Here is a 14,893-nt window from a genome sequence, read left to right as displayed (position 1 = left end):
CGGCATGATTATGAAAATTTTAATTAGTGTATGTGAAATCATAAATCATAATTAATGTCTTGCTGGATCACACAAAGAGTAATCAAATGAAAACATGTCACCTATTTTAATAGCAACATAAGAGGGTGGGGACTTTATCTTATTTTAAAAAATTAGCTACTCCTTAATTAAATTAAAGTAAGTTATGGAGATAATTAAGGAGTGGTTTGAATATACTGCCTAGAGCCGTCAATATGGGTGTCACGACCCAAAAATGGACGTGATGGCACTCGTCTTATCCCACCAAGACAAGTCAGCCTAACACTCACCCATTACAATAAAATGCGGAAATTTCATAATTAACTCAAAAATACCCCCAAAATCTGGTTGTCACGTGCACAAGCCTCTAAAGTATTACAATTGAATCAAAAGAAAAATACAAGTCTCATATGACATTGTTTCTAGAGTAGAACAAGATCATAAACAGGAGTAAGAAGGATCGCTGAGAAGACAAACAACTACCTTACAAATCTCCCAGAAGCCTCGAAAAAGAAGAGAATAACAAGTACCACAAAAATTCAGGCTCATAACCTACAAAAATTTGTAGAAGCAAAGGGTGAGTACCAAACCACACGGTACTCAACAAGTAAACCTCTAAACACGAGCTAAGGGGATAGAATACAAGTACTCCTTACACCCCAACCGAACATTCACAACTACAATCTGTATAAAACCAGCCCAACCTAACAGTTCAAAGTTTACAAAACACATAGCTCAACACAACACTCTAACAATTTCATATCCTCAACAACAACAATAGTTTCATATCCTCAACAACAACACTCTAACAATTGCATATCTTCAACAATAAGCCCAATATTCATCAGTCACAAGTTTCATAGAAAGGCACTCACAAGATCAGCAACATACAAGATCAAGTTCACCAATAATAAAGAAGTGCAATGCAATGAAATGCAATGTCAAGTATTGTGATGCATGTCTGACCTAATGATACACACCCGCTGTCTCTCAGTCCGGGACCCATGGGGGACATATCTGTCCATGCATCCATCGCGGCGCGCGATACGACCCTCGATAATAGTAACCATCGCGGCGCGCGATACGTCCCTCGAAATATAGTATCCGTCGCGGCGCGCGACACGTCCCTCGAATTATAGTATCCATCGCGGCGCGCGATACGTCCCTCGAAATGGTACATCCTCTTTATTTTCTTGTTCTTTCTCAATGCACATAACACTTATCAGAACCATGTCTCAGAACAATGCAAATGACATGTTCACGCAAATAATGAAGAGATGATCATTTTCATAACATTGCACAATTCACAACAAGACAATCAGGATACAACATCAACAATGATTTAACAAGCCTTTCAAACAATTCCTAACACATCACACAAACAATTGATCACATTGCCTTTTATTATCCCTTTTTCATCATTAGAATTAATCAATGTGGACAAGTCAACCCATCACCAAGCATCATTACCCTAAACACATATTACAAGGAAATACATGAATTCCATACACTTAACAAGGGTTTAGAAATCCACTTGCCTCAAATAGTCGAACAATTACTCCGAGACTTGAGTCTTTCCTTTCGTTGAACTTCCAACTCAAAGCAATCTATTCACATTAATAATCACAATAAGATTTCGAAACTAACCACACTCAAATTACTATAATTCACCCAAGTTTATAATCAAGTTCCAAAAATCTTGATGTCAACTAACATTCCAATTATTACCTCAATCACTTGGTAATTATTAACAATGATTGCAGACAAGGTCTGTTTCCCCCACATTCACGTTGCACCAACAATATCTAACCCCCCAACTTATTTAATATTACATCTACTATTTCCACTGTATCCCTAAAATCTCAACTAATTTAATAGTATAACTTTAATATGTTAATTTCAAGAATATTGCCACAGATTGGTTTCTTAACCATCACTGCTACATCATGGCGGCCATTCTTTGCATACATATGTACATGGCATAATGCATATTCAATCATTACTAATTAACCCCAACAATAAATAAATGGAACAACAAAGTTTAACAATTACTAGAACGTGAATTCTTTTGATTTCCCGTCGGCCGCCCTTAGCACTTATTTATTCAATATCATAAACAATGAAGACCCACTACTACTTATCAATTGTTTTGCACAAACCACAATAACTTACGCTTAGTAAGAATTGTATAGACCAAATTTTCAGCCGACTTAAATTTGTATCATCAGAAACAAGGATCATCTCATTTTTTTTACCAGTCCATTTAGTTATGATTAGTATTCATACCCTGTACACTAATGTATACGAATAAGAAAGACTAATTAGATAGATTTTTACCTAAAGGCACTCTCGCTTCCTCCTTTGAAATTGAGCGTCGTCATAGGGTTTCTCTCTTTCTTGTTGTGACTAAAAGAAATAATCTCCCTTTTATTTACTTATGATTTTATTATTTTACATGGGTTAAGTGGTATTAATTATACTATACCACTTGGCCCATTAATCACCAACTGAAATTAATTATTTAAATTCACCCGTCAACTAAACAATCGTATTAACAAATAACCCAAAATTTTTCAAACCAACTTCTCAAATTGATCAAAACTGACTCGGGATAACTATCGAGATGAGTAAAACGGTAATTTTATAATAAAAATTCAAAACTGATTTTATGGGTCATTACAATGGGCTAGGCCCGTTGGGCCAGCCTGGCCTAATCCGGGATTTAGTAGGGCTGGGCTAAGATTTTTGGAGTCCATTTAAGAAAAGGGCTTTTTAGCCCGGCTTGAATAAGTCTGCTGATTTGTGGGGCTTGAGAAATATAGGTAGGGCCGGCCCGTGGGCCAAATAAAAAAAATATAATATAATATAATATTAAAAATTAAAATTAAAGAGAGTCCAAACTCAAAATCTATTTAATATTTAACTAATTGAAACCGCATATAAATTGCAGATGAAAATAAAGATATTAAGACAATCTTGCCACAAGCTGATTCAGATATGCTAGCTTGATGAAGATGATCATGAAGTGTTGGATACGCCATAGATTTCATGATGTGTTAGATACGCCATAAGTTTCATGATTTTTTTTAAGGAGTTTATTTTTAACTTTTTTATGGTTGGAATATTGTCACATTTTTTGTGTTTTAATGTGACAAAACAATTATGTTAATATTCCTATTTAGATATTTATATTTATTTGAAAAACCTTAATAAATATTATTATAAAGATAATTTTATTTGTGGATTTGATTAACAAGTAGTAGCATTAACACCATGTAATATTGTTTTTGTGGATATTTATGATAATATTTTAAAATTATAATTATAATTTATTTTAATAATTATAAAAAAAATATAATTTTTAAAAAAGTGGGTTGGCCCGGCAAGCCTATAGCCCACGTACTTATGGGCTGGGGCCGATCGTTTTCTGGCCCACACAAAAAATGAGCTAGCCCGGCCTGATCCGTAAAATGTCAAAGCCTGTATGGATCAGCCCGGATGGGGTGGGTTAGCCCATATTGACAGCTCTAATACTGCCCAACCATATTTTTTTTGTTCTTATTTGGGTGGTAAGAGAAAAAGGTTGTGACATTTCACTTACCATTTATATTAGGAGCTTATCTCCAGTTAGGAATATACGTAGAGAAAAATTTGAAATTTGAGTTGAAAATATCTGATAGAAACACTTTATGATATTCAAATATTTTATCATATTGTCCAATCCTTTTTTTGTTTTTATTTGGGGTGATGAAGGAACGATCGTGACATTTTACTTGCCATTTATAATAGGAATCTATCTGCAGTTAAGAATATATGTAAACAAAATTCTAAAATTTGAATTAAAAATATCGTATAAAAATACTTTATGATCTTCAAGTATTTAATTAAAATAAATTATAATTTAAGTGTTTAAATAAAATATATTAGCTAATTTAAGAGGGTAGTTGAAGTATTTTATCTTCTTCTTTTTTATATAAAAAAAGTGATAATATAATTCTCATTATTATTTATTAAAATATAAAAGCAAAAGTGTGGTTTGAAATTCAAACATCCCCACACAAGACATCATGTCCCAAAAACATGGGGTGGGTGGAAATAATAAAATGTTATAGATGGGGAAAAGACAAACTATAAGTGGCCCAAAATTAGAAAAAGATAGAAATTCTCATAAATAAAAAGAGACATGGAGAAGTGTGACACTAATAAACTCATGTCCATCGTAAAGCTATCGTCCGATTCAATCAATTGTATGTTCTAATGGTTAGAGGTAGCTCAATGAGCATGAAAGAATCACTTGATTTTTTATCTAATAATAAGAACACACACCACAATTTTAAATTTTTTCGTAAGCAAAAACATGATCATCAAGTATATACTAAAGTAGAAAAATGAATATATTATCCATCAAGTTTCTAACCATATGTCACTTGTGTCTTTTGATGATTTCTCGGTTAGAAAAGATGATACATAAATGTACTTGATTTCTGATGAATAATACAAACACAAAAAATTAAATAGTTAATTTAAAAAAATTAAATTCAAATTTAAAAGTGAGATCATAAAAAACCCGAAAGAGAAATAATTGCATATAAGAAGAAAAAATTAGAATCAAGAAACATAAATATATTATTTTATTTAATTAAAAAAATTACCATACTCACCGGTACAATCTTAATCAAAGTAAAACAAAAGTATAAAAATTTAATTATTCATAACAATTACATAAATTACATGTAATATTTTTGGGTATTTTAGACCAACTTTGTCTCATTCTCCTCATGCATAATTTGATAAAGATATAATATCTACCAGCAACATATTTGTCTTTTATGAGTGCCAAAAATGAAAGACCAAAATGCTTCCTATTCCTTTCAATTGTTTCCAAGTCAAATAGGGAAATAACCTAAGACTTAAGATGGAATTTTAGTTTTTTTTTTATCGTAAATTAAAAATATGTCAAATGTATCAAAATGTCTTTTAATTTTATGAATTTAAACATGTAATGTGGAAAACTAAAATTAAAGAATTGTCATAAAATTTTAAAAAAATTCCTTTTTAAATGAACTAAAAAGGAAAATATGATAAATAAATTAAAACAGATGTAACACTTTTTTTTCTTTCTTATTTTGATAACTTATAATGGAGACAATATTTAAAAAAATGAATAAATTTTTATTTTCAATCTTTTTATAATTAATCATAATTAAATAATTCATATGATCTCATTTTATTTTTTACCCTTAAAATTTAAGTCTTTTAAATTTAGTGTAAACATGGATTAATAAGTTTCTTCTAACTTAAAAAATAATCTACTTTTTTGTTATAGAAATGTCACTTTTTTTGGTATTGTTTTGCTTATAAGCACTGTCAAGGAGGACCCTCCATGTTTTATTAATAAAAAAAATACACAATCTTCTGTCCCAACTACTATTTAATTTACCCTTAATTCATTTATATTAAAAAATAAAAATATGGCAATCCTCAATCTCTACATTCTATACAATGTTACTATAACATAGTCAAACAATAAATAGTATTTTGAACAAAGTAAGTTTTTTTTTTTCTTCCCATTATTATTATTTTAGAGGTATATAAATATGAAAATGATTTATGTCTTTTTTTGTTTTATTCTTTTCAACTTTCCAATAATGATGTCTAAGTAGGTACATGGTCCATATTGTTTTTTTTCACTGCATTTTTGCATGTTTGACCATAAAAATTATTTATTATTTCAAATTATTTTTCATTGTACTTGAAAATTAATGTTGGTCATGAAATTGTTTAATGTAATTTAAAGTTAGATTTCAAATTTGAAAAATAGCTTAATACTATAACTTGTTTTCCACCTCATTTTCATAATTTTTATAAATTGTCATCTTTTCTATTTTACGAAATATATAATCAAATAGAGAACTTCATCTTTAATTCTATTTCAAAAATTTGAATAAAATATTAAATTCTTATGATCAAACGCCTACTAAATATTTGGAGGTTATAGATTCATAGCCATGGAAAAATGCCCTAGCAGCTATATGGTAAAAGGTGGACTTTTTATGCTCATTTTTTTTTTTCAGGAAAGAAAATACCCTTTGACAAACAAAAAAATGTAGCAAATGATACTGGTCTGTTCCTCCTTTAATCAAAGATTTTAATTTTGAGTCATGAGTATAAATCTTGCAATTTTTTTGATATAGTTGGCAATAGAGCTTCTTATTAGCTTGAATGTCATTTATACCTCAAAAAAATATATGTTAGGGGAGCATTACCCTGATTGAATCCTACTCAATACACATTTGAATTAGTCAAACTTCAATGTGGAATACAAGACAGAAATGAAAACTGAAAAAGAAAAATACCACAAAATTTAAGATCGCGCTTGACCATGAATTTTTTTCGAAGTTGAACTCAAAAATACATGTTTGACCATAAATTTATGAAATTCAACTTGAAGTTAGATATTGAAATTTTCAAAAATTTGAAAAAAGCAACCAATTTTTTTCACTCTAAATTACATATAAAAAATGGGATTATAAACAACCCCAATTTATATTTATATATATTTATGATCAACCAATCAGAATTGTGGTTGAGTGATATATACTCTTTCATCCTTAATCAAGAGGTCTCATATTTGAACTCCCTTAAATATAAAGTGATCTTTGTAAGGGAGCGATTTACCCTCAATATGAAACTTTCTGACGCAATAATGAATATAATATCAATTCAAAATATTTTTTATTTTACGATAAAACATGACCAAATGCTTGACGTGGGCTGAATCAACCAAAAACAAATTGAAGTCAATTCACCACATTTCACGACCCACATACCCCCTTGTTCTTTTCCACTTCCTTTTCCCCGCCGCTCTGTCTCTCTCTGTACATTTTTTTTTCACTTCTCTGAATCTGCATTTGCACTTAAATTTCTCTTTTTTTACTTCCATTTTCTCCCATTTCCTCTAATAGAAAAATCTTTATCAATTCTTCTAATGAACTGTCTCTGTTTTTGTCACCAAAACTCTCTTTGAACTCAAGTCTTCTTCTTTTACTACTACTACTTTCTAGTTATAAGAGGTATCTTTCAACTTCATTCTCTTAATTTGAACTTTTCCATACTTGGGGTTGTTACATTTTCTACAATCTTGGATTCATCCTCAAGCTTTCTCTCATTTTGTTACTAAAAACAAAATCAAGAACTCATTTTTCTGTTTCTTGATTGACCCATTTCTCCAACTTCTGTTATTTTTAAGTAATTCTAATGATGGGTTCTTTCAGTTTTCGGTTTTTGTAAAGCATTGCTCTTTTTTGTTGTTTATGGGAAATGATTACAAGAAGAGGAAAAATGAGAAATTGGGTTTTATTTGGAGTTTTAGTGACTGTTGGACTGGTTTTTCTGAAATGTGATGCTTTTCCATCAAATGAAGGTATATGCTTATCAATTTCATAAACTTGTTATGTTACTTAGATCTTGATTTGTGAAGTTTAATTTGTGTGATTTAGGATAATGTAGGGAGTTATGTGATGTTGTTTTGTAAATATGTTGACGGGTATTGTAAGTGGCTGAGTGGTCTTGCTTACCTGATCCACTAAGATTCAGCCATTTGTTGTTCTAATTAGTAGAAAGTAAAAAATAAAGTATATGACGTTTTTAAATACTACACTATTGGGTATTGTAAGTTGCAGAGTGGTTTCGCTTTTCTGATCCACTGAGATTTAGCCATTTGTTGATTTGATTAGCAGCAAGAAAAAAAAGTTATATGAGGTTGTTTATAAATATGTGATGTGGTATTGTAAGTGGTAGAGTGGAGTGTCCTTGTTGCCCCGATCCATTAAAATTCAACCATTTGTCGCTTTGATGAAAGAAAAGAAAAATTTATATGATGTTGTTTAGTAAAGATCTTGGATTTTTTTTTGCGTTGAGATACTGTATTGATGAAATGCTAATGCAAAGTAGTTGGTAGTTGATAATTCATAACTGATATCAGTATTCTGACTGGGGAGTAATTTGGATTTGCACAGTTCATGCTCTAAATAACTTCAGGGAAGCTATATATGAAGATCCACATCTGGTATTCTCAAATTGGAATACCTTAGATTCAGATCCTTGTGGATGGTCTGGAATTTTTTGCTCAACGGCACGAGATCATGTCATAAAAATGTGAGAGAAGTGCCTTCTGCATATGGCATTTTTGTTTTCTTTCTATCTGTTTGTTGGATTGATTTTTCTCAATTGGATGCAACTTATTTCATTACTTTTCGATACATGTTAGTAGCACAACTGAGCCTTTACTAATGAGTTTACAACGTCTCCTGTCTATGTAATTTTGCAGTAACATTACTGGTGCTTCTTTGAAGGGTTTTCTTTCGCCGAACTTGCATTTGATTTCTTCTTTGCAAGAACTGTAAGCTATTCCTTCCATGAAAAACTTATACTTGTAACTCCGGTGCATAAAAGGTTTGGTAAAAGCTTAATGCTATGTATTGGTGATATGCAGGATATTGCATGGAAATGTACTGATTGGTACAATACCGAAGGAGATTGGCTTGTTGAAAAATTTAAAGGTCTTGGATTTGGGTTCTAACCAGCTCGCAGGACCAATTCCTCTCGAGCTTGGCAATTTGTCAAACATTATAAAGATGTTAGTGCAATTTGAGTGTTCGTTGTTGTATGTGTACTTTCCTTTTTGACTTGCATGAAGCTTCCTTATCTCATCTAGTTTTGTTATGTCTCTGCAGAAACCTTCAATCCAATGGATTAACAGGTAAATTGCCCTCTGAGCTTGGTAAATTGATATACCTTCAGGAACTTCGCCTGGACAGAAATAAGCTCAAAGGACCACTGCCTGCCAGTAATGGCTCAAATTTTACATCCAGTGCGTATGGGATGTAAGTCGAATATGGACAGTGCTATTTCTTCAATTCTATGCATTTTTAATCTTTGGATTTGCTGTTATGTAGGTTTTACATTATCACGTTGGTAGAAGATTTACTGTTGCAAATGCTTTAGAGACGTGGTTCATTTGATTTTTCAATCTTGTACACTATGAAGCTGCCTTTTTTCGTCTTTTTGGGGGAGGGGGTGGATATCTGAAGCTTGAAATCTTTTGTTTAAGCCGTTAACTATACCCTTACTAAATGATTCTCTATAAAATGTAATGTTTCCAGGACTTAAGAGCATTATACATTCAAAATTTTTGGAATATTTGAAGCTTGATTAAATTTATATATCTTTTTAATCTTCTAAGGTGCCCATAGTATCTCAATTAGCATATGATTTGCTGCAACATTTTTGGCTGCAGTTTGTCTGGACATTTACAGAGTCTTAAATTATGGCTAATGTTTAATCTTTCTGTCGTCTTGATTGATAGTGCTGGACTTCTGTTGACATGTATGTCTGTTGTACTTGAACTTAATTTAATACATTTGTTGTTCTCCTAGAAACTTCACACGATTACCGAGTGTAATGAAATCTTAAAGGGTTCAACATGTATATTCAAAAGTCATCACTGACGTTATCGGCAATATTCTGTATAGTTTCTGGAAAAATCAGTAAAAAGCCTCCTATGCTTGCTTGAACTTGTAATTGTTCTACATAGATCCCTTTTAAGTTTTATCTCACAGTTGGTTTCTTAGTAATCGTCTTTTATTTTTGTTTAGGCATGCCTCTGGTGCCAAGCCTACTGGTCTTTGTCGTTTATCTCAACTGAGAGTTGCTGATTTCTCCTTCAACTTCTTCTTTGGTAGCATACCGAAGTGTCTGGAGTACCTTTCAAAGTATAGTTCTTAATTCCGATCCACAAGCATTTTTTATACTCTTTATTTCAATTTCTGAGTGCCTATTATTTTGTTCTTTCTATAGAACTAGCTTTCAAGGAAATTGCCTTCAAGCAAAAGATCCCAGGCAGCGTTCTACTGCTTTATGTGGTATGTGTAATCTGCTAGACAACTCTTACACTTTAGCAGAATCATTAACCAAGCGTTTGAATCTTTTATGCATACATTAGTGTACGAAAATGCAAGCTGGTCATGCTTACTTTTGATTGTATATCCTAAAGAGGCTTCTGCGACTAAGTTCGCCCATTTCACTAACAGTCGCAGTTGAACAGATCAACTTTAAAATAATTGAATTGATTGTTGTAACTTTTGCATTATAGGAGGCACTCCACCTGCCAAAAGCAATCCAGCGCAGAGCAATAATAAGCACCGGACTGTTGAAGGAAGAGCCAAACATAAGTCTGCTTCAAAACCTACCTGGCTTTTTGTGTTAGAAGTGGTAACTGGAGTTATTGCAGGTTCTCTCTTCCTTGTGGCTATTTTGGCTGCCATTCAGAAGTGTAAGAACGAATCTTCTATTATCATCCCTTGGAAGAAATCAGCAAGTATGAAAGACCATTTGAAAGACCATATGGCAGTTTATGTAGGTGAGTACCATGCAATTTCAGTTGGGGGATTACAGTTAAGAATTGCCTTTAAACATTTGTATTACTTGATTCTGTATTGACTTAGGGTGTGTTCGGTATGAAGGAAAAATGGTTTCCTTGGAAAACATTTTCCAGAAAATATGTGGATTCCTTACTTATTTTCTTGTGTTCGGTATGTAAGTTAAAAACATCACCCTAATAGGATTTGTATATAATCTAGACAAATACTATGGGAGGTGGGGGTAGGGGTAGGGGTCCCAAATGGTGGGGATGGGGCTTACGGGGTGGGGGTGAAGATGAGGTGTGTTGGAGGGTGGGGAGGACACAATTGATGTGAAATACCACTTGTGGAACTTGTTTTCCCTACCTCCATACCGAACACACCCTTAATTCTTTCTCATATAGGATCTGATTCTTCACTTTAGTACTACAAATAGGACACCACGTAGGACGCAAATTGCCATGTAGGATGCCACGTAGGACGTGTGTATTTATTTGTTCAACTTTATACAAGTTTAAGTGTCTATTTGTGCATACCCAAAGTTGGCGGACATAAATGTGAAATGAGGCCAAGTTAAAGGGCACATTAATGTATTATGCCTTTTTCTTTTTTTATGATATTTTCACAATAGCTTCCTTACTCTTTTATTTTTCAAAACCTGTTTTGAAAAACAACTTCTCTACCTCCACAAAGGTAGGTTTAAGGTCTGCATACACCTCACCTTCCCCAAACCCCACTTGTGGGATCACACAGGGTATAGGATCACAAGTTCAGAAGCATTAATTATAATTCACATTTCTATTAGTAACAAATGTTTCTTTGTCAGATACTGAGATGCTAAAGGACGTTGAAAGATATAGCAGACAAGAACTTGAGGTAGCTTGTGAAGATTTCAGCAACATTATTGGATCCTCACCAGACAGCTTGGTCTATAAAGGAACTGTGAAAGGCGGACCTGAATTAGCTGTAATTTCCATCTGTGTCAAAGAAGAGCAGTGGACCACCTATCTAGAGCATTATTTTCAGAAAGAGGTGAAGCCTGTTCTCTCCTTAAAATACATGGCTACTGCTGAGCTCTCGTGCCCAATAAAAATTTCATCTTTGCTGCAATGCTCTAACTTGTATGGCTTACAAACTCAGGTAGCAGAATTGGCCAGAATAAATCACGAGAACACTGCAAAACTTCTAGGTTACTGCAGAGAGAGCAGTCCCTTCACAAGGATGTTGGTGTTCGAGTATGCATCTAACGGGACTTTATATGAACACCTCCATTGTGAGTGGAAAAAACTATTTTTTATACATTTGCTACTGTATGTTTTAGAGGCTGAAATCCAAACTCTTTGAACTTATCACAGATGGAGAAGGATGCCAACTTTCTTGGACGCGGCGAATGACAATAGTTATTGGCATCGCTAAAGGACTGAAATATCTCCATTCAGAACTTGACCCGCCATTCACTATATCAGAACTGAATTCAAATGCTGTATATCTCACAGAAGATTTTTCTCCCAAGGTAAGCGAAAGGTTTCTGAATCACTGCTGCAAAATCAATTCGCTGTTAAACTTTCTGGTTAATCTTACTGTCAATTGTGCTCATCCATAAGACAATTTTAGTTTACTCTCCACGGTTTCTGCTCATTTTGTCTTTGAACTCGCCGAGTTTCCTTACAAACAATTTGGGCTTACATTTTTCCATTTTGGTTTCCTTCAAGCTCAAACCCTTTGTGCTTTTTAACCCGAGCAATAAAAAGCTGATTTTCCATACCCTTTTCTCTCAAAGTTTAATTTATCTGGTGCAGCTTGTTGATTTTGAAAGTTGGAAAACAACATTTGCCAGATCAGAAAAGAATTCCGGTGCTATCAGTAGTGAAGGAGCAATGTGTGTCCTTCCAAATTCTCTACAGAGCCGTCATCTTGACATGCAGGGTAACATCTATGCATTTGGAGTACTACTGCTCGAAATAATCAGCGGAAGACCTCCATATTGCAAAGACAAAGGGTGCTTAGTAGATTGGGTAAGCATTTCTTTTCATGAAGTTTTTGTATAGGCATAGTACATAAATACACACTCAAACTTGGCCTCAGATGGCAAATAAGTACTCCAACTTTGAGAGTGCACGTCTAGACGAGTTGAGTTGTTTAGATGTGCACTCTCAAAGTTGGGAGTGCTTACTTGCTAGCTTAGGCCAAGTTTGAGTGTCTGCTTGTGTATTATGCCTTTTGTATAATGATAACTCTCTCTGTGGAACCTGGACTCGTGCTTTATGGAATCTCAAGTTGACTCTGATATGGCAGGCCAAAGAATTCCTTGAATTGCCAGAGGTATTGCCATATGTTGTAGATCCCGAGTTGAAACATTTCAGATACGAAGACCTCAAAGTGATTTCTGAAGTGGTCAATCTCTGTATCCACCCAAGTTCGAGTAGCAGGACTTCGATGAGAGATTTGTGTGCTATGCTGGAGAGGGACATTGACACATCCATAACTGCAGAGCTCAAGGCATCGTCTTTAGCATGGGCTGAGCTTGCACTCTCATCCTAACCGCCAAAGCTACAAAGCTAACTGTATACATACATACATACATATATCATAGGTGTTTAATTGTCTAGCACATTTTCAATCCCTTTTATTTTTTGTTATTTTCTTTGTAATCTCTTGATCCATTCTCCTTTCTAATATTTTGGAGTTATGGTAAGTGCATGCAAATTTTGCATGCTGGTAGAAAGTATTATTTAGAGTTCAAAAGTTGCTAGTTTTGATCCTTTGTATTCAAACTGGAACTACAATGACTTGAGTGTTAAATAGTGAATGAAAGTCCATTTAGCAATTGTCCTTTTTCTTGGTTATGGAAACACAAGTTATAATGTCACTATTCAAAAAATTTCAACGTACGAATTATATATCAAAAGACTTGAAACATCGAGAAGATTTCATAACTAAAATTTAGGATTGTTTAGAGGTGATTTTGAATTGATTGAGATTGGATCATGAGTGTATATTTCATGTATAATCAGTGTATCTTCACGTATAGTTAAACTACATTAACCTTTTTGAGTATATCATAATGTATAGATAAGCTATATTGTATAAGTCAATATATATTTTCTATGACTTTTGACAAGCTATATTGTATAATTGGTGTATATTTATTAAGATATTAGGCTATTTTTAAGTAAATAAAACTTGACTATATTTATTGTTAACTAAATGTACTTTATTATATATATTTGAAAGTAACTCTTTTTTATTCCATCTTTTTTGACTTTGTTTTGTAATTATTTTTGAATACCCTCAAATTTAGTGGGAAATTAAATCCTTAAATCCTATTCCTAAAGAAAATAGCAGAAATGAATAAAATAGGAAACTTTGTATTGTTTCCACCTTAAGTTTCCATAAAAAAAAAAAACTATGAATACCCAATTCTATATATACTCTGTTCTTCAAAAATAAAATTTCTTTAAAGAAAAAACCTAAAATCTCCAAATTGTTTATGTTGAATTTGCTCGTGTTGAACAATGAGTTACCCTGAATCTTTTATATATAATCTGCAATCGTTGCACTATATTCGTACTAGGCCATTCCCCTATGATCAAGAGGCTTATACGGAGGAGGATGCTATATTATTGGGGTATTTTAAAACAAGAATTCATCGTGTTGTTGTGTCTAAAGATGGAGTAAAAAATTCCAAAGAAACCGAAGAGACTTGTGCCATATGTCAAGCAAAATTTAAGCATGAAGAGTCCATTGGGACACTTGGGTGTGGACATGAATATCATACAGGCTGCATCAAACAATGGTTGCTGTGTAAAAAAGATTGTCCCATGTGTCGAGCTTTTGTTTTGCCCTGATATGCATAGTATTCAAATATTATTTTATTATGAAATTCCGTTGTATTAAACTTAGTAAGACAGTTAGTTATTCTGAAGTAGTGGATATATAACACTATATATGTTTTTGTTAAATACGAGAACAACTTGTTTCCTGTCCTAAATATTGTTAAGAGACCACGAATTACGATATCATCTACATTTAGTTTATGTAATATTGATGCTTGTATTTCTAATAATGTTGGTCAATTAGCTTATTTTCCGTTGAAATTAAGTATTGAGTGTTGGGGTCAGGCATGATTAGAAAGTTGGGTCTCTATTCGGATGTTGGGTTCGAATTCTGGATTGGTCGGTCGTGTCCAGATTCGAGTGTCATGGTCATGATCGGATCCCAAATCAAGAGTCAGGATCAGGTCTTGGGTTTGGTCTCGATGTTCGGTTTCCAATCGATCGTCGGAGTCATCTCCCTAATTGAATGTCGAGGTGGGGATCAAATCCAGTTCGAATGTTGCATCTCGGGTCGAGAGTGAGGATTAGGTTCTAGATCAAATGTCGAGGTTGGGTCGTAGCTTGAATGTCAGAATTCGGGCGAAAGTTGGGGTTAGGTCGTTTCTCGAGGCCGTATTT

At 33.3% G+C, this 14,893-nt stretch overlaps 2 protein-coding genes across 4 annotated transcripts in view; one reads left to right on the top strand and one right to left on the bottom strand.

Moving 5' to 3' along the window:
- LOC125820432 (uncharacterized) overlaps window positions 1–14,893 on the bottom strand; it is a 430,223-nt gene that overhangs the window by 150,497 nt on the left and 264,833 nt on the right. The gene's annotated exons all lie outside the window — the stretch shown is intronic.
- Window positions 6,926–13,266, top strand: LOC125820434 (probable LRR receptor-like serine/threonine-protein kinase At1g63430). The gene is made up of 13 exons (XM_049499870.1): window positions 6,926–7,441; window positions 8,037–8,175; window positions 8,348–8,419; window positions 8,513–8,656; window positions 8,754–8,903; window positions 9,675–9,791; window positions 9,877–9,941; window positions 10,172–10,438; window positions 11,266–11,471; window positions 11,580–11,712; window positions 11,795–11,952; window positions 12,239–12,454; window positions 12,735–13,266. Exons 1-13 carry the CDS (start codon window positions 7,339–7,341, stop codon window positions 12,978–12,980), a joined length of 2,016 nt encoding a protein of 671 aa, XP_049355827.1. The 5' UTR covers window positions 6,926–7,338; the 3' UTR covers window positions 12,981–13,266.

Source organism: Solanum verrucosum, unplaced genomic scaffold (assembly GCF_900185275.1).
Source record: "Solanum verrucosum unplaced genomic scaffold, falcon-dt-bn FXZP01000229.1, whole genome shotgun sequence".
Taxonomy (NCBI): domain Eukaryota; kingdom Viridiplantae; phylum Streptophyta; class Magnoliopsida; order Solanales; family Solanaceae; genus Solanum; species Solanum verrucosum.
The sequence above is the reverse complement of the archived record's forward strand: the minus strand, read 5'-3'. Positions and strand labels throughout refer to the sequence as shown.

Bases quoted from the DNA above. Each gene is read 5' to 3' on its own strand.
- LOC125820434 (XM_049499870.1), top strand. From the start codon at position 7,339: ATGATTACAAGAAGAGGAAAAATGAGAAATTGGGTTTTATTTGGAGTT. The intron at 8,657-8,753 runs GTTAGTGCAATT...ATGTCTCTGCAG, and splicing joins TTGTCAAACATTATAAAGAT to AAACCTTCAATCCAATGGAT. The intron at 11,713-11,794 runs GTGAGTGGAAAA...AACTTATCACAG, and splicing joins TTTATATGAACACCTCCATT to ATGGAGAAGGATGCCAACTT.